Here is a 22258-nt window from a genome sequence, read left to right as displayed (position 1 = left end):
AACCCATTATCTGGGTACTCTACCCTGGGGCTCCAAGTCCCAGGGATCTTATGTGCTGAGGATGCTTTTGGCTGCTTAAACAATGAGGAGATCCACGGGCTCACATTACAGGAAGTCCAGAGGCCAGCAGCTTCTGGTCAAGTTGATGGAGCAGCTTGGGGAGGCCATGGAGGACCCAGAATATGCTGCGTGGTCTGCAGTTCCCCTGGTCATAGGTGTCTGGCAGGAGTGGTCTGGGCTGCATGGTTCCTCATTCATTACATCAGGAAAGACGGATGCTCTCCCAGCATTCCCAGCGGAGAAAAGGTTTTCCCAGAAGGCTGCTCACATCCACACGTTTCTTTGCATCTTATTGGCTCAAATTGAGTCACATGTGCATGACTGAACCAATCATGTGCAAGAGGTGGGGTTGGGGGTAGGAGTTAAGAATTACCATGAGACCAATCAAATCCACCACTAGATTGGAGGAAATGTGTGTGGCCAATTCCTCTGAAGCCCATGTCTCATGTCCGGGAGGAATGGATGTCTGGAAATAATTGGCATCTTCTAGGAAGAGCATGTAGGGTAAGATCGAGCAGTGCCCACTATAGGACCCCCCTCACATAGGGCATGTAGGAGAAGCCAGGAACCCTGGGCTTGAGACAGAGTCATGCCCAGCTCTCATGTCCTTTCCTGGGATAACAGATGAAAGTGCGTGTGTGTGCACGCATGTGCAGGAGGGTGGACTAGGGAATAGTTTGGGCCTTCAGGGCTTCTATCTTCCCCTAGTTGGTCTCTCCAACACGATACATGGGCTTCCACTCAAATGTGATGAAAGTCACCAAGCACAGAAGGACTCAGACCTGAGCCTTTCCTTATTGTTAGCACTTTATTTGAGTACAAGACACCTCTACTGTGTCAAATCTAGTACTTTGAGCTCTTGGATTTGCTGTTTTCTCCATATTTCTCTTCCAGTGCTTTCTGCAAGTTCAGATTCATAGCATTTTTCCGGTGCCACCGTCCTACAGAGAGCAGGAGAGGAGCCAGCACAGATTAGATCATCCAGCAGTCTCTGGAGTGCCCAGACCCCAGGGATGACTCATACCTCTTCCAAGTCCACCCCTGGCTCTGTCTCCTGCTCTGATTTCTCTCTGAACCTTAGAGCCAACACACCCTGCCTGTGGAGGACAGTCCTTGCCTCCCATCACCCGCAGCTCCTCACTTACCCAGATCATCCGTCTTTCTGCCATGCCAGTGTTCTAAGTCCCTAACTGATTTCTCAATGACCTCTGGTGTGTAGGAAGCCTTCATGAGGCTCTTTGTCTCCTCAGCAGCCCCTGTGGAATGCCATGAAGAAACCCCGAGTGCCCAATTCAGTCGCAGTCGGGTACTCCATAGTTTATATTGGGTGTCAGTTTCCTTTACAGATGGTAAATTGCAGAAGGGAAGGGGAGTGGGAAGGGTTTCAAAGTAAAGCCATTTGGGTTCAAACCCAAACTCCATTATTTACAGATAGTATGGCCTCAGAGAAATGTTTAACCTCTCTGAGCTTCAGTGTCTTCAGCTATACCAAGAAATGAGATTTTTTTTGCATGGCTGGGAAGACAAAATTGTTGGACATTCATCAGGACATCTAGCAAGTGACAACTAATACCTGTAACTTAAGAAAACATCTCTATATTCAAAATTCAAACATGCACAAGCAAATACGTTACAATGATCAAGAGTCAGCAGAAACACCAAAGGACAAAATCTCCCAAATTAGCAAAGATTTGAATGATCAGATACAGAATACAAAATAAGTGTATTTAATGATTGAAACCATAAAAAAGAGAATAAAAATATAAGGAAAGAATAAGAAACCATCCAGAAAGAGCAGATAGATTAGTAAGAGAAGCAAACGGAATTTCAGAAATGAAACGTAATAATTGAAAAAATTAAACTTCATGGATAATAAGATGCCTGGAACTTGCTTTGAAATAATCTTGGATGGGAGCGGATGGGTGGGAGAAAAGATGAGACAAGATCGGCTATGTATTCATCACTGTTGAGGCTGGGTGGCATGAGCAACATCTATTCATAAACTAAGTTCTCTTCTTTTCCATAAGCTTGAAAATTGCCATCATAAAAGTTTAAAAAGAAATTCAATTAACAGGTAAAATAGCAGATCAAATACAGCTGAGAGAAAATGGTAAATTGGAAGATACACCTGAAGAAATTAGTATTAGGATGCAATATAAAGAAAAAAAAAAAGATGTGGGCTGGGCGTGGTGGCTCATGCCTATAATCCCAGCACTTTGAGAGGCCGAGGCGGGCGGATCACCTGAGGTCCAGAGTTCGAGACCAGGCTGATCAACATGGGGAAGCCCTGTCTCTACTGAAAATACAAAAATTAGCTGGGCATGGTGGTGCATGCCTGTGATCCCAGCTACTTGGGAGGCTGAGGCAGGAGAGTCGCTTGAACCCGGGAGGCGGAGGTTGCAGTGACTCGAGATCACGCCACTGCACTCCAGCCCGGGCAACAAGAGTAAAACTCTGTCTCAATTAAAAAAAGAAAAGAAAAGAAAAGAAAAGAAAAAGATGTGGAAAACATGAAAGAGGCGTAAAGATGCTGGTTAAATGAGAATGCCCAAAACACATCTCAATGGAGTTCTAAAAGGCGAGACTAGAAAAAATGGACAGAAACAATATTTGAAAAGATGATGGGTGAAATTTTTTCAGACTTGAAAGATGTGAAGTCTTAGATTCAAGAATCATAGGCCTGGCGCGGTGGCTCACGCCTGTAATCTCAGCACTTTGGGAGGCGGAGGCAGGCAGATCACTTGAGATCAGGAGTTCGACACCAGCCTGGCCAATATGGTGAAACCCCGTCTCTACTAAAAATACAAAAAAAATTAGCCGGGCAGGCGCCCGTAATCCCAGCTACTTGGGAGGCTGAGGCAGGAGAATCGCTTGAACTTGGGAGGAGGAGTTTGCAGTGAACCGAGATTGTGCCACTGCATACCAGCCTGGGCAACAGAGCAAGACTCCATCTCGGAAAAAAAAAAAAGGAATCATTATTCTCTAATCAGGGTAAGTCAAAGGAATTCCTTATCTAAGTACATCCAAGTAAAATTCAGAACACCAGAAACAAGAGGATGTTAGAAGTAGCCATGGAGAAAAGAAAAATTACTTGTAAAGAATAATAATTGATTTGATTAATCATCAAAGACAGAAAAAAATGGATCAATATCAAAGTACTAATAGAAAACAATCAGCAATCTATATATAATATAACTACCTTCCAAGAAGGAGGACAAAATAAGACTTTTCTGAGAAACAGAGCCTAAAGTTCACCAGCAACAAGACCTCACTAAACATACCTTCTAAACATACTTCAGGAAGAGAACAAGTGATCCCAGAAGGAAGGCCTGAGATACAAGAAGGAATAGGAAGCAAAGAAAATGGAAACAGAGTAAATCTAAATATATGTTCATTATAATAACAGCATCAGCATCTAATTTATGGAATAATATAATAATGGTGACGATGATGGGAGCTTCACATGAACTACCCATTGAATCTTCTCAACGACTCTTAAGAAGTAGATATAATTATTATGCCCATTTTACTGTTGAAGTCACTGAAGCACAGAGAAGTTAAGTAACTTGTCTAAAGTCACACAGCTGGTACATGAGATCTAGAACTCAAACCCAGACCTTGTGGCTCTAGGCTCCACAGCTTAAAGTACTTTGCTTATGTCTAATTCTAGGCAAGGAACAGTGGCTCATGCCTGTAATCCCAGTACTTTGGAAGTCTGAGGCAGAGGGATCATTTAAATCCAGGAGTTTGAGACCAGTCTGAAAAACAAAGCGAGAACCAATCTCTAAATATATATATATAATATATATATTCTATATATACGTATATATACATTCTATAAAATAATAACATGTAAGCTGAGGTGGAGGTCGGGAGAGTAATTAAAGTTATTTTATTTTATTTTGTTATTATTTTTTTAGACGGAGTCTTGCTCTGTCACCAGGCTGGAGTGCAGTGGCTCGATCTCGGCTCACTGCAGCCTCCGCCTCCCAGGTTCAAGCGATTTTCCTGCCTCAGCCTCCTGAGTAGCTGGGACTATAGGTGTGCACCACCACGCCCAGCTAATTTTTGTATTTTTAGTAGAGACAGGGTTTCACCATGTTGGCCACGATGGTCTCGATCTCTTGACCTTGTGATCCACCCACCTCGGCCTCCCAAAGTGCTGGGATTACAGGTGTGAGCCACCGTGCCCAGCCAAAGTTAAAGCCTTCTAAGGACCTTATAGTGTTCAGGAAAACACAAATGCCTAGATTAACTTTATAATTTGTTAACTATGCACATAAACATGTCAAAGGTAACCACTCAAAGAATAAGAGGAGTAGAAAAGAACAAATATCAGATTGAGAAAAATAAGAAAGCTGATGCAAATCCAAAAAGAGAAAGAAAAAGAAGCCACAAAGAAAAAGCAGCACAAATAGAAAACGCAAAATAAGATCATGGAAATAAATCCAAATAGTCTATATCAGTAACAAGAATCAATATGAATAAATTAAACCCATTCGTTAAAAACCAGATTACGATACTACCGAAAATGTTTTCCAGGTATATATCATTCAAAGCATATTTAAAAGGACACAAAGAGAGGATAAACGTGGAAGAACAGAAAAAGATACACCCAGGCAAACACTAACTAAAAGCAATCTGGTCTAACTATATCAGGCAAAATAGACTGTAGTGCAAAGGCATGATGAAAAACAAAAACAACCGCAATTCATTAAGGTAATGCAATGATTCTGAACTTGCTACATTGAGGTAATTTCAAAATAGATAAGGCAAAATTGTCAGAGCCACAGGAGAAATGGACAAAGCTGCTATTATAGGGGAAGATTTAGAGACACATATTTTAGTAACTAATAGATCAAGCAAAGAATATTAATAAGGATTAGAAGATTTGCATGGAAATCATTAGCAAGCCTGTTCTATTAGACAAATGCAGAATCCCTTACCCAAGAGATGATTATTATTATTATTTTTACTATTATTATTTTGAGACGGAGTCTTGCTCTGTCACCAGACTGGAGTGCAGTGGCGCGATCTTGGCTCACTACAACCTCCGCCTCCCTGGTTCAAGCAATTCTTCTGCCTCAGCCTCCCGAGTAGCTGGTATTACAGGAGTGCACCATCATGCCCAGCTGATTTTTGTATTTTTAGTAGAGACGGGGTTTCACCATGTTGGCCAGGATGATCTCAATCTCTTGACCTCGTGATCTGCCTGCCTCTGCCTCCCGAGAGATTATTTATTTATTTATTTATTTATTTATTTATTTATTTGAAACAGAGTCTTGCTCTGTCACCAGGCTGGAGTGCAGTGGCACAATCTTGGTTCACTGCAACCTCCGACTCCCTGGTTCAAGCAATTCTCTTGCCTCAGCCTCCTGAGTAGCTGGGATTACAGGCACATGCCACCACACCCAGCTAATTTTTGTATTTTTAGTAGAGATAGGGTTTCACCATGTTGGCCAGGATGTTCTCGATCTCCTGACCTCGTGATCTGCCTGCCTCGGCCTCCCAAAGTGCTGGGATTACAGGCATGAGCCTCTGTGCCTGGCCCCCAGAGAGATTATTTTTAAGCACACACAGATCATCTACAAAAATCGCCATCTACTGGGCTCTAAAGTGAATCTGAACAATTTCAAAGGATTTACATCATTACAGGGCTGTGTTCTCCAATGACAATGACATCAAGCTAGGAGACTGAATCCACCTCCAAAGACAAGAGAGCAAACCAAGAAAGAGGAAGACACCAAATAGAGGAAATCAGAATTCCAGCAATGGAAAGAAGTGGGAAAAAAAAAAAATCCTTGGTAAGCTGGTTCGGGGATCCCTGGATACCTGGACACAGAGGGAAATGGAAGGACGTAAGCTACCATTCTGCCTGCTCTGTGACTCAAAGACACAATGTCCAGGTGAGCCCAGTCCAGGCTTTGATTTGTACTTGGCTTGTCCTTACCATGGGCTCACCCTCTACTCTCCCCTCCCAGCCCTGCTGCCTGGAGCAGATGAGGACCTTCATGTTAGCCCACAGGGGTGTTCTGCTCTGCCCTCCTTCTGAAGCTGGAGCCACGGTGAGTTGGGAGGCAGAAAATACACAAAGGGCCACTCACCCTGGCCATATTCCTGCAGGCCATCCCACATGGTCCCCCCGCAGCCCTGTCTGGTGCCTGGCTGTGGGAAGCCTATATACCCAGGACTCACAGCCATGACAACACTCTCCCCGCATGAAGTTCACTAAACTCTCAGGACACCCAAAGCCAGACTAAGACCCAGAGCCAGCTCCATTTTCCCCCATGCTGTTTTCATAGTAGTGAATAAATTTCATGAGATCTGATGGTTTTATAAGAGGAAACTCCTTTCACTTGGTTCTCATTCTGTCTTGTCGGCCACCATGTAAGACGTGCCTTTCATCCGCCATGATGTGAGGCCTCCCCAGCTACGTGGAACTGTGAGTCTATTAAACTTCTTTTTCTTTATAAATTACCCAGCCTCAGGTATGTCTTTATCAGCAGTGTGAAAACTGACTATATTATATTTAATGGTGTAATGGTAGAATCAAGAAGGAGATAAGGATGCCTGTTTTTCCTGCTTATATACACCATTGTCCTAGAAAGGTCAGCCAGGTGCTGATATAAAGGTGAGAAAAGCCTAGTGTTTAAGAATTTAAACTCTAGCCTCTGACTGGCAGGGTTTAAATCCCAACTCTGACCGTTCCTACCTGTGTAGCCTTAATTAAGTTATTTAACTTTTCCGTGACTCAATTTTTTTCATCCGGAAAAAAAAATGGGAATTGTAGCATTTACCACATGGGATTCATGTGGAGAATAAAATATATGTATAAAGTATTTAGACCAGTACCTGGCATATGTTAGATACAATGCATAAATGTAGCCATTATTACTATTCAAAGCACTCCTAAAGAATCTATAAATAATTATTGGAATTAATTGGTGAGCTGCATAAAGCTTCTGGATATAAGATTAATATACAAAAACAAAAAATTGCATTTACATATACAGTATCAGAAGCAAAGTTAGAAAACAGAATTTTAAAAATATATCATTTTCAATAAGCAGCAAAAAAAGAGATTCTCCTAAATAAGTCTAACAAAAAAAACCCTGCATGATGTTTATAGAAAAAAAAATTGCAAAATGTTACTGAGAGATATCAAAGGAAGACTTAAATCAATGAAGGTATACACCATATTCATATATTAGAAAATTCATTATAAAGCTGACAACAGCCCTTAAATTGAGCTGTAGATTCAACGTACTTCCAAACAAAATCCCAACAGGGTTTTTCATGGAAATTTCCATATATTAATAACATTTGTATGGAAGAGTAAAGGGCCTAGAAACCTAAGACATTAACTGGTGATGGTGGTGGAGGGGTGGTAGTGGGAGTATTGCCTGACCAGATATCAGGTCACTTATAATATCTTAGTGATTAAAAGTGTAATATTAGACCAATGGACAGAATAGAGCCTGGAAACCGATCTATGCATGTGTCAAAACCTGATGGATAACAGAGGTACCACTGCAGGTCACTGGGAGGAAAGATGAGCCTATTCAATGAAAGATGCTGAGGGAATCAGTAATCCACATAAAGAAGGAATTGAAAATGAACCCTTACTAGGGAAAGATTTTTGTTGTTGTTGTTCCATTATTTTGAGGGCTGGGCACATAGATGCCCAAGGAGTGCCCGAGCTCATCATCTCACTTTTTATACAGCTGGGCAAGCTGCCGAAAGTTTCCTCAAGCCTAGTTTTACTACTTTCTTAAGTGGCTAAAACTCACAAAAGCCGTCTACAGTTTTTGAAAATGAATCCCTACTTCATACTAAAAACAAAAATCAACTCCAGGTGGATTAAAGACTTAAATGTGAAAAGCAAAGCTAAATATTTTAGAAGACTGTATAAAAGATGATCTCTATGATTCAGCATAGGATAGGAGTCCCTCAGCCTGCTCCCCCAGCACCTTCTCCAACTCAGTAAATAGCCATCTCATCCTTCCAGTCGTTCAGGTCAAAAACGTTGAAATCAACCTTAATTCCTGTATCTCACCCCAAAATCTATTCATTAGCATATTCTCTTCTCTCTGCCTTATACAAATATCCAGAATCCTACTACATCAGGCCACCTTCACCATTACCTCCCTGAGCTGCTATATTGCACAATGGTGCCTTCCAGAATCGTGCAGTGCACTAGCCCAGCTTCCAGGACCAAGCCACCATCATCTGTCCCATCTGGAGTTTTGCAGCTGCCTCCTACTGGTTTCCCTGTTTCTGCCCCAGCTCCCTATGTCCATTCTCCCCATAGCAACTGGAGTGAGCCTTTAACCTGAGCCAAACAGGACCATTCTCCTGCTTAAAACCCTGGCTTGGTTTCTCATCTCACTCCGAGTAAAGACCTTCCAGCAGGCTTCACGAGCCAGTGTGTTTCCTCTGATGTCTTCTGCCTCACTCTTGTGCAGCCATACCAGTCTCACCAACCTCAAACAGCAAGCGCAAAGGCTAACCCCGGGTGGGTGGAGACAGAGAGGGACAGATGGATGGGCACACTGACAGTACTGTGCTGCAGGGTGAAGCCCTGATTCATAGTGTTTGCCAATTTCCAGAGTGTAAATACTACTAGCATAGCCAATTTTAAGACAGCATTTATGTGCCAATCAGTGCAGCGAAACAATTGCCTCCTGTGAGCTGGCTCAAGCTGCTAGGAGCTCCAGCACATCCTTGGCACAGTTCTACTTCCCAGGTGGGATGATGGGACATGGACATTTTAAAAAATAGATTATTTTACATTTAAGTAGACATTATCATACAAAGTTGTATGGAATAGCTATTTGGTGACCGATACTTGTTAAAGAGAGAACTGGAAGGCAGGATCTGGAAGGCCCAGAACAGAGAGCAAGCAGAACTGTATTCTTGCTTTCCTCCCCCAGCACCATCCCTTCTCCAAGCTCAAAGAAAAATCCAGAAAGGCTTCCAGTGGGTGTCTGGTTCCTCGGGTGACAGGGATCCGAGCCAGGTGGAAGAGGTTTGTCAGGCCTCTGGGAACACTGGAGAGGGCCTGGAGTGAGGAGAGAGGAAGGAGCCGCACCAGAAAGAGTCTCATTTTGCAATGAGGCCAAATCAGAATGTGGGGCAGAGAGAAGTCCCTGCGTGCTGTGACGGGCATCTGAGCCATCTAGAAGACCCTGGGAACAGGATCAAAGCTAGGGAAGAGACTTAGTGGTCAAGAAAAGACTATGAGGCTGTGGAGGCAGAAGGAACACCTGACTTTGAGTCCCAGACACAATGCAGACTACTAAAAGTTCTAGGGCAAATGATCTGAAATCTGCCCGTGAAATGGAGCTAACAGCACTCTCCTCATCCCAACCAAACAGAACTACAATGACCCAATGGAAACCCTCTGTAAATGTCAGATCCTCCAACCCACCCTTCCTGTCTTCCCAGGTAGCGCCACCTCCAGGCTCTGGAGAAGAAAAATGATAGCCTGACAGCTACTGAGTGCTCACGACTTGCCTTGGCCAAGCACCTTTGTGTGGCACTTCATAAAGTCCTGCCAATGACCCAGCGAGGGCCATACTCTCATTATCATCTCCACTGTACTGAGAAGGCAGTGGAGGTTTGGAGAGGTTGAGGATCCCACCTAAGGTCACACCCAGCTAGTGAGCTGAGTTTTGAACCAAAAAAACTTGATATTGTCACTGTGATCAAAGGTTCCTGGGATGGGGCTGGGGGTGGGGAGCAGCAGTCCTGGGTCTTCTACTGAGTCCTGGGCCTCCTACTGGCAAATTAAGAACCAGAGGTGGGCAGGGTACAGTGGCTCACGCCTGTAATCCCAGCACTTTGGGAGGCCGAGGTGGGTGGATCACTTGAGCCCAGGAGTTTGAGACCAGCCTGGGCAACATGATGAAACTTTGTCTCTATCAAAAATACAAAAAACAAAACAAAAAAAAAATTAGCCAGGCATGGTGGCATGCATCTGTGCTCCCAGCTACTTGTCAGGGCAGGGTTGTGGCTGAGGTGGGAGGATTGCTTGCTTGAGCGTGTGAGGTGGAGATTTCAGCGAGCCAAGACTGTGCCACTGCTCTCCAGCCTGGGCAACAGGATGAGACTTCAAAAAACACAAGAAGGGAAGGGAGGGGAGGGGAGGGGAGGGGAGGGGAGGGGAGGGGAGCGGAGGGGAGGGGAAGGGAAGACAAGGGAAGGCGGGGAGGGGAGGGCAGGGGAGGGAAAGGAAGGGAAAGGATGGGAAAGGAAAGGAAAGGAAGGGAAAGGAAGGGAAAGGAAAGGAAGAGAAGGGAAGGGAATGGAAAGGAAGGGAAGGGGCCACAGGTGTCTGGGAGCGTGAGGGGCTGACTGCCAACTGGGATGAATCATCCACACATCCAGGACAGGGGTCTGGATGCTCCCAGCACTCGCAAGCTGACATAGAGGACACATGGGCATGAAATAAGTGTCCTTGGAGATGTGCCCTGGGGTAAAGGCCTTCCCTGCCCCATGCCTGGGAGACCATGGGTGTTCCCGGTCCCACCCTTTTCCCCTTTGACTTGACCTTGAAACAAGTTTGACCGCATGTTGTAGCCGAGATCATAGTAGTCTGAGAAGACGGAGGAGATTTCCACAGGATTCGGGGTCCTGCTGGGCCATGAGCTTGCCTTCTTCTGGCCCTCGAAGGCTTCCTCAATAGCCCTTTGAGCCTGAGCAGAGAGGCAGGGACAACAGACCGGGGATGGGAAAGCAGTGTCAAGCCCCATATCTCCCTCCAACCCCTCCTCCCTTGACCCTGCCCTCCCCACCATGATCCCACCTTCAGCCTGCAGCCCTCAACCTGTTCACAGGGCTGGGGAGCTGGAGTATACAAAGGCCCCAGCCCCAACCCCTCTCAGCTGCACTGCCATGGGTGGGGGGCATCAGGTTAACTATCATAAAACCTCTTCCAAGCATTAAGCACCTGCTACATGCAACACTGGGGTGGGGGGTCTCTATAGGGTGCCACTCTTCCCACCATTTTATAAATGAGGAAAGCGGGCCTCTGGAGGCCCGAGATCACCCAATTCACATGGCTGGCAGGCCACAGAGCCCTGGCTTGCCTCCTACAACTGAGGCATCACGCAGGGCAGCTCTGGGTGGGTGCTTAGCTTTCAACAAGGCCAACTCCCTCTTCATACCAACAGGGAAACTGACACGCAGAGAAGCTGAGCCCAGGCCCAGGGGCAGAACACCTGGGTTTGAGTTCCAATTCTGCAATATATCAGCTGCTGACTTCGGCAAGCCTCTTCTCCGCTCTAGGCCTCAGTTTCCCTACATGTAAAATGTGAAGGCAGGGTGGAACTGGATGCTCTTTGAAGTGGCTTCCAGCTCTGACACTTGCTGGCTCAATGACACTTGTGACATAAGTTACAGGTGGGCAGAAAACACAGATTTCTTGATTCCAGCCAGGGACAATGGTGGCTGAAGAAAAAAAGGACATGTCCCAAGGCTGGGCAGGGTGGTGAGAGGTAGTGGCCATAGAGTCAACCTCAAATTGGGACAAGTTCCTCCAAGTGGGGCAGAACATGTCAAGATTGTGACCTTCCAGACTTGCTGGTGGTGGGGTCACCGCACTTTAAGATGACAGAGTGGAAGGGTAGCCTGGGAGAAGCCTGACCCCCAGCTTTTGTGACCCACGCCCCTCCTTGGGACTTGGTTATACCATCTGTTAAAAATGAAGCAGTAACTCCTGCCTGACCCTCCACATAATGCAGTTGCTATGAGGGTTGAGATGCTGGCTTTGAAAGTATGTCTCAGAATGCCAGGGCAGAAAGAACACAGCATTTGGCCAAAAATGGTAAATGAATTTTATCTTAAGTTTCAGTTGATTCGTAGTGACTGCCTGGAATGCTATATCGGGTGGAAAAGAGTGCTGGCATCGACTAGCGATGTCTGCCATGAATGCAGGCTGGGAGGGTTGTGATATACACACTGTGTATTTGTCAGCCTGACCTAGTCCAACTGCCTTGCTTTACAGATGTGGAGACTGAAGCCCAGAGAGGGTAAGTAACTTATCCAAAGTCACCCAGCATTTAGGAGTAGGTCCAGGATTCAAATCCAAGTCTTCCGATTCCAAGTAAATGCTATCCATCCACTAAATGCTGTCTTCTTTGGGAGACTTGTTCAAATGGAAAACATCCAATTCACACAAAAGGCTTTTAACTGCAAAGTCATTAAGGGCCAGAGTTCCAGAACCTGCCGACCCAGTTTGCACCCTCGTCTCACACAATTGGGTGAATTTGGTTGACTGACTTAACCCCTCTAAACCTCGGGCTCCTTAACCATAAAATGAGGAGAATAATAGTACCTTCCTCATGGGTTGCTGGGAAGATGTAACAGCCTGTTATATGTGAAGTGTAAACAGTGCACAGTGCCTGGCACACAGCAGGTGCTCAGGAGATACTGCTTTCTAGTGTTATTATTATAGGGACTCTGTACTCAAGAGTGAGTTTATCTTGTGTCCTCATTTTAAGACTCTGCATCACCCTCCTGGCCCCTGCTGTGACACCTGCTCCTCGGAGACCAGCTCGTCCACCACGTTGCTCCCAAACTTGTGGCGAATGTTATTAGGAATGATGCTGCCCTTCTGGTTCGTGGGTGTGCTCCTCTGGTCCTGGGCCCCCAAGCTGGGAACGTCATCCGTCCCCTGGCACGGCTGAGCCCCCTCTCCCGAGGTGGCCCTGTTCTCTCTTGAGGAGGATCGAGAGCCCCCGTTCTTCAGGGACCTGGACTGTGGGTCCATCCCCAGAGAATCCCTTCTGGCAGCAGTCGGAGGTGGAGGGGGAATCTCCTTCGAGTGGCACTGTCCTAGGGAGCTGCCTTGAGTGCTGGCTTCCCGGGGCAGGGGCTGTGGTGGCGACAGACCCTGGTTCTTGAACTTGGAGGTGTCCAAGGAACTGCAGGTCGTTTTCCAGGGGTCCAAGTTCTGCTGGCCCTCCTTGTCGTTCAGGTGGGCCTTGGTCAAAGAGGTTGTACCTGAACAGGACAAAGAGAAACAGAGGGGGAGGGAGAGAGACACGCAGACAAGGGCAGAAAGTAGAGGATGGGGAGAGGGGCAGAGATGGGGGTGAGGAGGGGGAACAGACAGGCACAGAGCCCCAGAACTCCGGAGCCAGAGAAGGGGAGAGGGACCAGAGGCATGGGTGGGAAATTAGGAGACACAAAGGGAGAAGACAGGTCAGCCTGCCATGCCTCCCATGGGCAGGGTTAGTCCACATTGCCTGGGGCAACAAGGGCTACCCCCCAAGCGTGTCCCGCCTTGAGGCCTAGCTGTGTGACCCTAAGCAAGGGACTTGGCCTGTCTGCACTTGCATGCCCCTGGCTCCATTTGGATAGTTCCTTTCCCCACTTTTCCATCTTGAAACCTCCCCCTTAGTCTCCGCAGTGAGAATCTGGCAGCAGTGGCACTGGCAGAGGCGTTCCTGGGGCCAAGCCACATGCCTGGGAAGTACTGGAGCTGGATGGGACTCCCAGACTTTGCCTCCAATGCAAGGCTGCTCCCCAATACCTACCTCCTCCCTTCGCCAGGGCTGAGAAGTGGCACCATCCCACTCACCTCCCAGGCTCTCTCCTCCCCACCTCTCCCTGTCTCCCATGTCCCTGCCCACGGCCTCCACTCCTCTGGGTCTCTTGCTCTCAGCCTCACAGCCTGGCCCCATCCTCCACCCCAGATTACAGCTGTAAATGTGTTTGGTGGTCTTCCCTCCAAAACCTCAAGATGAGTCCTCCAGTCCTCTTAAAAGATACACAGGGGCTGGGCATGGTGGCTGTCAGGCCTCTGAGCCCAAGCTAAGCCAACATATCCCCTGTGGCCTGTGGGTATACATCCAGACGGCCTGAAGCAACTGAAGATCCACAAAAGATGCGAAAATAGCCAGTTCCTGCCTTAACTAACGACATTCTACCATTGCGATTTGTTCCTGCCCTGCCCTAACTGATCAATTGACTTTGTGACGATACAGCCTCCTGGCCCTTGCGATAATGTACTTTGTGATGTTCCCCTGCCCTTGCGAATGTACTTTGTAGGATACGCCCTCCCCACCCTTGAGAAGGTCCTTTGTAATATCCTCCCCCGCCCTTAGGAAGGTACTTCGTAATATTCTTCCCACCTTTGCTGACTCTCTTTTTGGACTCAGCCCGCCTGCACCCAGGTGATTAAAAAACTTTATTGCTCACACAAAGCCTGTTTGCTGGTCTCTTCACGTGCATGACAGTGACTCACACCTGTAAGTGGTCATTAAGGGCCTCATACCTGTAAGAGTCATTAATGACATGCCTGTACATGGTGGCTCACGCCAGCACTTTGGGAGGCCAGGGTGGTCAGATCACTTGAGGTTAGGAGTTCGAGATCAGCTTGGCCAACATGGTGAAACCCTGCCTCTGCTAAAAATACAAAAATTAGGTGGGTGTGGTGGCGTGCACCTGTAATCCCAGCTACGGAGACAGGAGTATTGCTTGAACCCAGGAGGCGGAGGTTCCATTAAGCTGAGATCACACCACTGCACTCCAGCCTGGGCAACAGAGCAAGACTCCACCTCAAAAAAAAAAAAAAAAAAGTACATAACTTTGTTTTGCTTTTGTGTTTGAATGAGACCAGAGTAGTGTGTTGCTTTGTAACTTTCTGTTCAATGCACCACCCTGCCTTGGGGATCTACTCAAGGTAGTGGAGACAGCCCTAACTTCCCTTTGGAGCCCTGCAGGCCTCCACCACCACCCCACTGGGGAACATTCAGATGGGCCCAGTTTAGTTTCTCAGAGAAGGATGCTGCAGACATCAGGCTTTGGCAGCCACTGTGGTTTTTATTTCACTCCCACGGATCCCTGCTCTGTTGTCACAAGTGATGGAGGTAGGGAAGGGCCCTTCTCGCCTACCCCTCGGGGGACTGCAGACCCTTCCCCAGGGCAGTGGGAGACGGAGACCTGAGGTTTCTCTGCTTCCCTGCCCACTTTCTCCTCGTCTTCCTTCCGCTTGGTGCCTTTGTCATGGCTCTTTGTCACCTACATGACAGGCAGAGGGAAAACCTGTTCCCCAAGACCAGACTTCCTTCTTCCTATACTGGGCTGTGCCTCAACCAGCAGGCAGCCAAGCAGAGGGGCACCTCTGGAGACAGCTGGACTGTCAGGATGGACGGGCATGATGACCCTCCTCAAAAGAGCGGAGGCAGAGAGCGGGAAGACCACCCATCTGGTCAACCTCAGCCCCCTCCCCCTGCTCCTGGGTGGACTGAGGGCCCAGGGCAGGGATGGGCTCCTCCTGGATCAGGACAGCCAGTCCTGCACTGCCTCCTCTATCAGCACGTGCTGTCGCCATTGCCAGCTCACCCTCAGCCTACCCTTTGGGATTATGGGCACGTTTATGGCCCAAATATGTCTTATGTCTCTGACCTGGAGAGCCAGGATATTCACCAACTCATCAACTGAGCAAGACCCAACTACGTGTCAGGTGCTATGCCAGGCGACGGGGACACAACAGTAAGCTGAACAGGCCAACCCCTATCCTGTCAGTGTTGAATATCTGTTGAATGAATGAATGGATGCATGCATGAATGAATGAAGACCTGCTCTGCCATTTCAAGAATCTCATTGACACCTTTCCTCTACTCCATTCATTCAGCTGTAAAACGGGCAGAGTGAACCCTGCTTCATTTGCTATTATGAAGATCAAATGATTAGTCTGCAGAGTTTATCTAAATGTGGCTATGTATCACGATTCCCTGGGCGTTCATTAAAAATACAGATTCCTGGGCCCCTCTCAGAGCTGCTACATCAGAAAGGCCCTGAATCTGGAATCTGAGTGTCTAACAAGGCCCGTGGGCATTCACGACATTGGAGGAAGATTTTAGGAGGAGCGCTGCCCCAACTCACTGGACTCTCTTCGCCCCATCCCACCTGCCAGCCCCAGCCACCCTCCACTCACCCCGGGGACCCTTCTCAGAGCAGGCCTGACTCTGTCCCGCACCTGCATTGAAATCTTTCCTCTTGTCCTCAGGGCAGAGTCCCTGCTCTCAGGACTCCTTGAAAGTGCCAGACCTCTCTCCCTTCCAGGCCTTTGCCTGAGCTGTTCCTCCTGCCTGGAACACTCCCCTCCACTCCTTGGGCTTTACACTAACCCTGGTCTTGGCTCACGTGTGACCCCGTATGTACCTCCCACCCACCAAGGCCAGACCCCTCACCATGTTCCCCCACAGCCCTGCCCTTCTGGTGCACACAAGACTCAGACCACCTGAGTCATCCCCTCAGGATGGGGACCATATCGGGGTGAATAATCCCTACACACGGCAGGATGGGAGGGCTCAACAATACCAATCCCTTCTTTTTCCTTCTGTCTTCCAACAGAATGCACCCTAGGAAGCCAGGGCCGATGGTGGGTCTGGCGGCCAACGCAAGACGGAAGGGGAGGAGAAAGGGCCTGTGCCCTGCTGCCCCAGGGAGTCCCTCCAGAAGCCTGGATGTGCATTCAGCACATCCCTGGTCTGCCCGTCTTACCTGCTCGGTGGCCCAGCTCCATAGCCTCTTGCTGTGGGACAGGCAATTCCAAGCTTAGTCCTGTAAACAAAGCACCACATTCCATCATCTCAGATGACACAGAGTCTCTGTGAACAAGGATGAGCTGGGAGCTGAACAGGAAGGCCTGTGGCTGTCTGCCCACCCCTGATCAGAGGTTCTTAAGCTGTTCCTGGTGCCCTCTGGCACTGCCCAGACCCACGGAACCTCTGCCTCATTACTCATCACCCCTGGCCCAGGGGCTGCCTCCTGGACTTATGCAGCCTCTGCCCTCTCTGAAAAGCCCTGGCCACCCCCACCCCACCCCACCAGTCCTCAAAGGCCTTTCTCAAGTAGCCTTGGGACCCTGGGCTCCTTTTACTCCTTCATCATCTCTTCATCTCCTCCTCCTCTTCTCCCCTATCACCACCACCCTAGGAGACCCTAGCAGACCCCTGGCTGTGAAGCCCATTGCCCCGGCCCCCAGCCTGGCAACCATTTGTCTTCCTGCAAATAGGATTGTATCCATTTGCTGACTGGTCATTCGTGGTCAGGGAAGGGAAGCAGCTTAGCCACCATGAAGAAGAGCCAAGAGCAGGAACCCACACTTTGCTCTGTTGTAAACTCAGTCTTCTCCCTAAGGCCTTTGATTCAAATTAGAGGGGTAGTTTCAATAGGCTCTGTAGCTTTCGTGCTTGTGTTTTGTTTTCTTATGTGATTTTTTTTTTTTTTTTTTTTTTGAGACAGGGTCTCACTCTGTCACCCGGGCTGGAGTGCAGTGGCTCCATCTCGGCTCACTGCAAGTGCAAGCTCCGCCTCCTGAGTTCAAGCAATTCTCCCACCTCAGCCTCCCGAGAAGCTAGGATTACAGGTGTGTGCCACCATGCCTGGCTAATTTTTTGTATTTTTAGTGGAGATGGCGTTTTACCATGTTGGCCAAGCTGATCTCTAACTCCTGGCCTCAAGTGATCCACCTGCCTCGGCCTCCTGAAGTGCTGGGCTTACAGCAACCATGTCTGGCCTCTTTTTCTTATTTATGTTCTCTTCTTTTATTCCATGTGGGTTGTCCCTCCACCGCTCCCCCGACTCCCAGGTTTTTGTGAATTTTGTAGTATAAATAAAATCTGGCCCTAAAGATACTACTACAAGGTAAGTGTCTTTGTAATAAGGGAGGAATAGACACAAGTCAGATCTGGAAGGCATCTTTGAGGACTGAGACCCGAAGAGGGAGAGTGACTCTAAGATCATCCTGTAAGTTGTTTTCCTGGTAAGCTCAAAAACAGGTCAATTTTATTCTCAAAAAAACCACCAAGGAAAACACTCTATTAATTTGGACACTTAATCATTGTTTGATGATTGTGAAACTTCTGATATAACTTGCAATAATCCTACCCTTCTGAGAGTCACATATTGTATGATCCCACCCCACCTTGAGTGTAGGCTGGGCCTAGTGACTTGCTTCTGGTCAAAAAAGATATGACAAAACTGGTGAGATGTCACTTCCAAGGTTATATTAGTGACTTCAGGTGTTTGTTTGTTTGTTTGTTTTTGAGGCGGAGTCTCACTCTGTCTCCCAGGCTGGAGTGCAGTGTGGCACAATCTCGGCTCACTGCAACCTTCGTCTCCTGGGTTCAAGCCATTCTCCTGCCTCAGCCTCTGTAGTAGCTGGGACTACAGGCATACGCCAGCATGCCCAGGTAATTTTTTTTGTATTTTTAGTAGAGACGGGGTTTCACTGTGTTAGCCAGGATGGTCTAGATCTCCTGATCTCATGATCTGTCTGCTTCAGCCTCCCAAAGTGCTGGGATTACCAGCATGAGCCACTGCACCCAGCCCATGACTTTGGTTTTGTTTGCACTCTTTCCCTGGCTCTCCTTGGTTTGCTCATTCTGATGACAGCAAATGCCATGTTTTGAGTTGCCCTGTGGAGCAGCACATGCGGCAAGAAACTGAGGGTGGCTTCTGGCCAAAAGCTCATGAGGAATAGAAGCCCTGAGTCCAACAGTCTTTGAAGAACTGAATGAATCCTGGCACCTGAGTGAGCTTGAAAGTGGATCCTTCCCCAGTTGAGCCTTGATACGAGAACACAGCCTAGATGACACTTTTGTTACAGCCTGTGGGATACCCTGGGCCAGAGGACCCAGCCAAGTCAGGATCCTGACCCCTATAAACTCTGAGACCATAAATTTGTACTGTTTTAAACATGCAGTGTTAAGCTTCTAAGCTTTATGGTCATTTGTTATGTGACAATACATAGCTGATACATATTTTGGTACTAAGAGTGGGGTGTTGCTGTAATTAATACTTAAAAATGTTGGACTGAATTTGGAACCAAGCAGTGTTCAGAGTCTTTAAGGATTTTGAGAAGCATGATAGGAAAAGCCTAAATCACCTTAAACAGATTTTTTTTTTTTAAGCACAAATCTGGAGTTGGAAGAAGCTGCCAGTGAGGGCCCAAATGGAAGTGAAGAATATATTACTAGAAATAGCAGAAGAAAGGCCCTTGTTATGTAGTGGCAGAAACAGTGACACTGTCATCTGCAGCTATCTGACTAATGAACTGAGTCATCTAGCCAAAGAGTTCCAAACAAAAGATTGCAGTTGCCACTTAGTTTCTTCTTGCTGCTTGTAATGAAATGTGAAAGGAAGGAGATGAATTGAAGAAGGGACTGTTAAAGAAAAAGATGCCAGTACCTAACTAATGGTTCTGAAGTCTCATCCTCTCCAGTTGCCAAAAAGATGCTAAAATTAAGAAATGGCTTCAGAAAACTGTCTGGAAAGTGTGCCCCAGAGTGTGACTGTGCGACCTGTTGTTAAAACTTCAGAAAGATCAAAGGATCAGGATATTACTCCATCACACAAACGGTGCTTTAAAGACATTAACGATATGCCTGATGTATCCTCTTAACAGAACTATAGGACCTCTAGGAAGCTTAAGGTTCCTCAACAGGAGCCCCAGTTAAAAAGGGGTGTGAGTTTTGTTCAGTGGAGTGAACCCCTGTAAGCTTTACTGTTGAGAAAACAACATCAGCAAAATGCCGGCAGCTTGGGGTAAAAGGGATAGAGACAGTACAAAATGAAAAGATACCATTGGAAAAAAAAATAAAAATAAAAAAGACGAGTCAGAGAGCGGAAGCAAGAGTCCAGAAGGCAGAGCTGAGAGCCATGGAGAATTATTCCCAGGCCTTGAAACCTAACCAAGGAGTGTCCAACATTTGTGTGGCTGAATTTCAAAACTGCTATGGACCATTGACTCCATGTCTCCATTTTCCTCAATTTTGAATAGGAATGTCACTAGCTCTTATCCTATGCCTATCACATCATTGTATGTTAGGTGTGTTCAGGGCAAATTACTTAGTTTCATAGATCTATGATGGAGAAGAATTGAATTTGAAAAGCTGTACTTAAGGAACAACACTGGAGGAGCCTCAGCCACACCTGGAGCTGATTTATATGACCAGATTCTAGCTTTTAAACTGATGCTTTAATAGGATGAGAATTTTAAATATCTTAGGAGGGGATGTATTTTGCATGTGGAAGGGATGTACATTATTGGTGGCCAGAGGGCAGACAGTGGTAGGCAGTTGACATGGCTCCTAATCATCCTGTTTCTTGGTATAATTCCCTCCCCTTTAGTGTGGACTGGACCTAGTGATGAATGGAATGTGGCAAAAATGAGGGATGTCACATCCATGATGAACTTATAAGAGACTACGACTTCTGTCTTGTTCACACACTCTCTGCAGCTCTCCTCAGCTCATCTGCTCTCATGGAAGCCAGTTTCCCTGTTGTGAGCTGCCTTACGGTGAAGTCCACAGGGCAAGGAACTCAGAGTGGCCTCTTGCCAACAGCTCCAAAGGAGCTGGATCCTGCCATGTGAATGGGTTCCAAGCAACACTTTGATTGCAGCCTGTGAGAGACCCTAGGACAGAAAAATCACCAACACTCCACCAGTACTCCCAACTCACAGAAACTATGAGAGAGTAAATGTTGTCTTAAGCCCATTAAGTTTTGGGGTGATCTGTTGTGCAGCAAGAGATAACTAACACAAGTCCTATGTCAAGCATTCTCACATCTGGTAAATTAGTCTGTCTTCACAAATACCCAGTAAGGTGTTCAGAGACACTACTAACGTATCCTCTTTCACAGATGGAGAAAATGAGGCTCAGAAAAGGCACAGGACTTCACCAGGTGGGGCTAAAATTAAGTTGCACATCTTCAAGCTAGGTGAAGTTCAAGTTAGCTCCTTCAAGTTGTCATTCTCCTCCTATCCCCATCCCCCATCCCCAGCCACCCACCTGATGTGTCCACAGCAGCTCTGTACGTCCCCGTGCACCGCCAGTCCAGAGCAGTCTGGATGGGCTACAATAGAAGTGTGGACTCACTTCCAGTTTCTGACCTGGAGAGAGAGATCCCAAGAACTTTGGTCAAAGAGGGCGGGAAGGTAGTTCTAGTCTGGGCAGTCTTCACTCACAAGCAACTCTGAATGGGGAAAAGGAAGATGAAACCCCATGTCCTGGAAGGACCCTGGCCCTTCATAAGTCTCTGCCTCACCTCTCCAATCTCTTTCATAACAGCAGGAAACACGTGAACCACACTGATGTGTGCTGAAGCCCAGGAGTGCAGATCGCCGCTGCAGAACTACTGGTAAAGACCAATGGATGGTTGCTGGGAAGTGGCCCTCCCCCAGATGTTCATTGGAGTTGCCATGGTGATCACTATACACAGGGCTCTGTTACCTCAGAGGGCTAACAGGCCCACTGCTAGGGAAAAGAGGCCAGGAGAAAGCCAGGACTGAGGAGGTAGGAGGGGCTTCATGTATTGTTCACTCTCTCATCCACTCAAGAATGTCGGTTGAGCACCCACTACGTGCCAGGTGTGTGCCAGGCACAGGAGGCTCAGATGCTACCAAGTGCAGAAGATGTTCTTGGGAGTTCAAAGCACTAAGTAGAGAGAAGAACTAGCTCTGTGTAGGAAAAAGGAGGAAGGACTTATGAAAGAGCCATTTGAGTTGGATCTTGAAGGATGCCTAGGAGTTTAACAGTTTCGAAGCGATGAGAATATTAAAGGCATGGATGTGTATAACAGCATAAATGTAGGTCAAGATCAATGGGGAAGGAAAAAGATGCATCTGGGGCTGTCTGATTTCTATGCCCAGGGATCAGGGACCTGGGAGTAAAACTAAAGCAAGAATGGAACAGTGAGAGTCCCCTCTTCTATTCCTGAATAGCAAGGGTTACAGAAGGAGATCAACAAAGTTAAGTGACTTCTTTTCTGCAGAGAAGAAGGAGGCAGAAGCCACTGGTGCCAGCACTGGCCCATTCCTGCCTGGCTGTTGCTCAGCCTGGACAAAGAGTGGGTATAGCGAATGCCTCCTGCAAACTTTCAGGGTTTCCCCAGGAAACAGAGAGTACTGTGTTTAAACTTGGAGTCCCCAGAACCTGGGCCTGTCACCTATTAGACAAGAGACTGGCCAAGTTCTTTGGCTGAACTTTCTTCATGTGTGAAACAGATATCACCCAATGCTAAGGATAAGGGTGACGGATGAATAAAATGATTTTTTGCAAAATGTAGCACATTGCCTTGCACAGAGGCATCACAAAACTCTAAGCTACTTCCACAAGCAATCCATCAGCAAGTCCTTCAAAGTACACTAGACTTGGATGCCTTCGTCCACCTCCACAAC

The 22258-nt window shown here is 47.2% G+C and overlaps 1 protein-coding gene across 1 annotated transcript; it reads right to left on the bottom strand.

Moving 5' to 3' along the window:
• Positions 1–849: 849 nt before the first annotated feature.
• Positions 850–21281, bottom strand: CIMIP4 (ciliary microtubule inner protein 4). Its single transcript, XM_028827746.2, has 6 exons — positions 21127–21281; positions 16576–16635; positions 12599–13065; positions 10613–10757; positions 1206–1316; positions 850–1001 (listed from the first exon to the last, which is right to left on the bottom strand). The coding sequence occupies exons 2-6, from the start codon at positions 16595–16597 to the stop codon at positions 904–906; spliced, it is 843 nt and encodes a 280-aa protein (XP_028683579.1). The 5' UTR covers positions 16598–16635; positions 21127–21281; the 3' UTR covers positions 850–903.
• Positions 21282–22258: the final 977 nt, after the last annotated feature.

Source organism: Macaca mulatta, chromosome 10, assembly GCF_049350105.2.
Source record: "Macaca mulatta isolate MMU2019108-1 chromosome 10, T2T-MMU8v2.0, whole genome shotgun sequence".
In the NCBI taxonomy this organism is placed as follows: domain Eukaryota; kingdom Metazoa; phylum Chordata; class Mammalia; order Primates; family Cercopithecidae; genus Macaca; species Macaca mulatta.
This window is presented reverse-complemented; position numbering and strand designations above follow the sequence as displayed.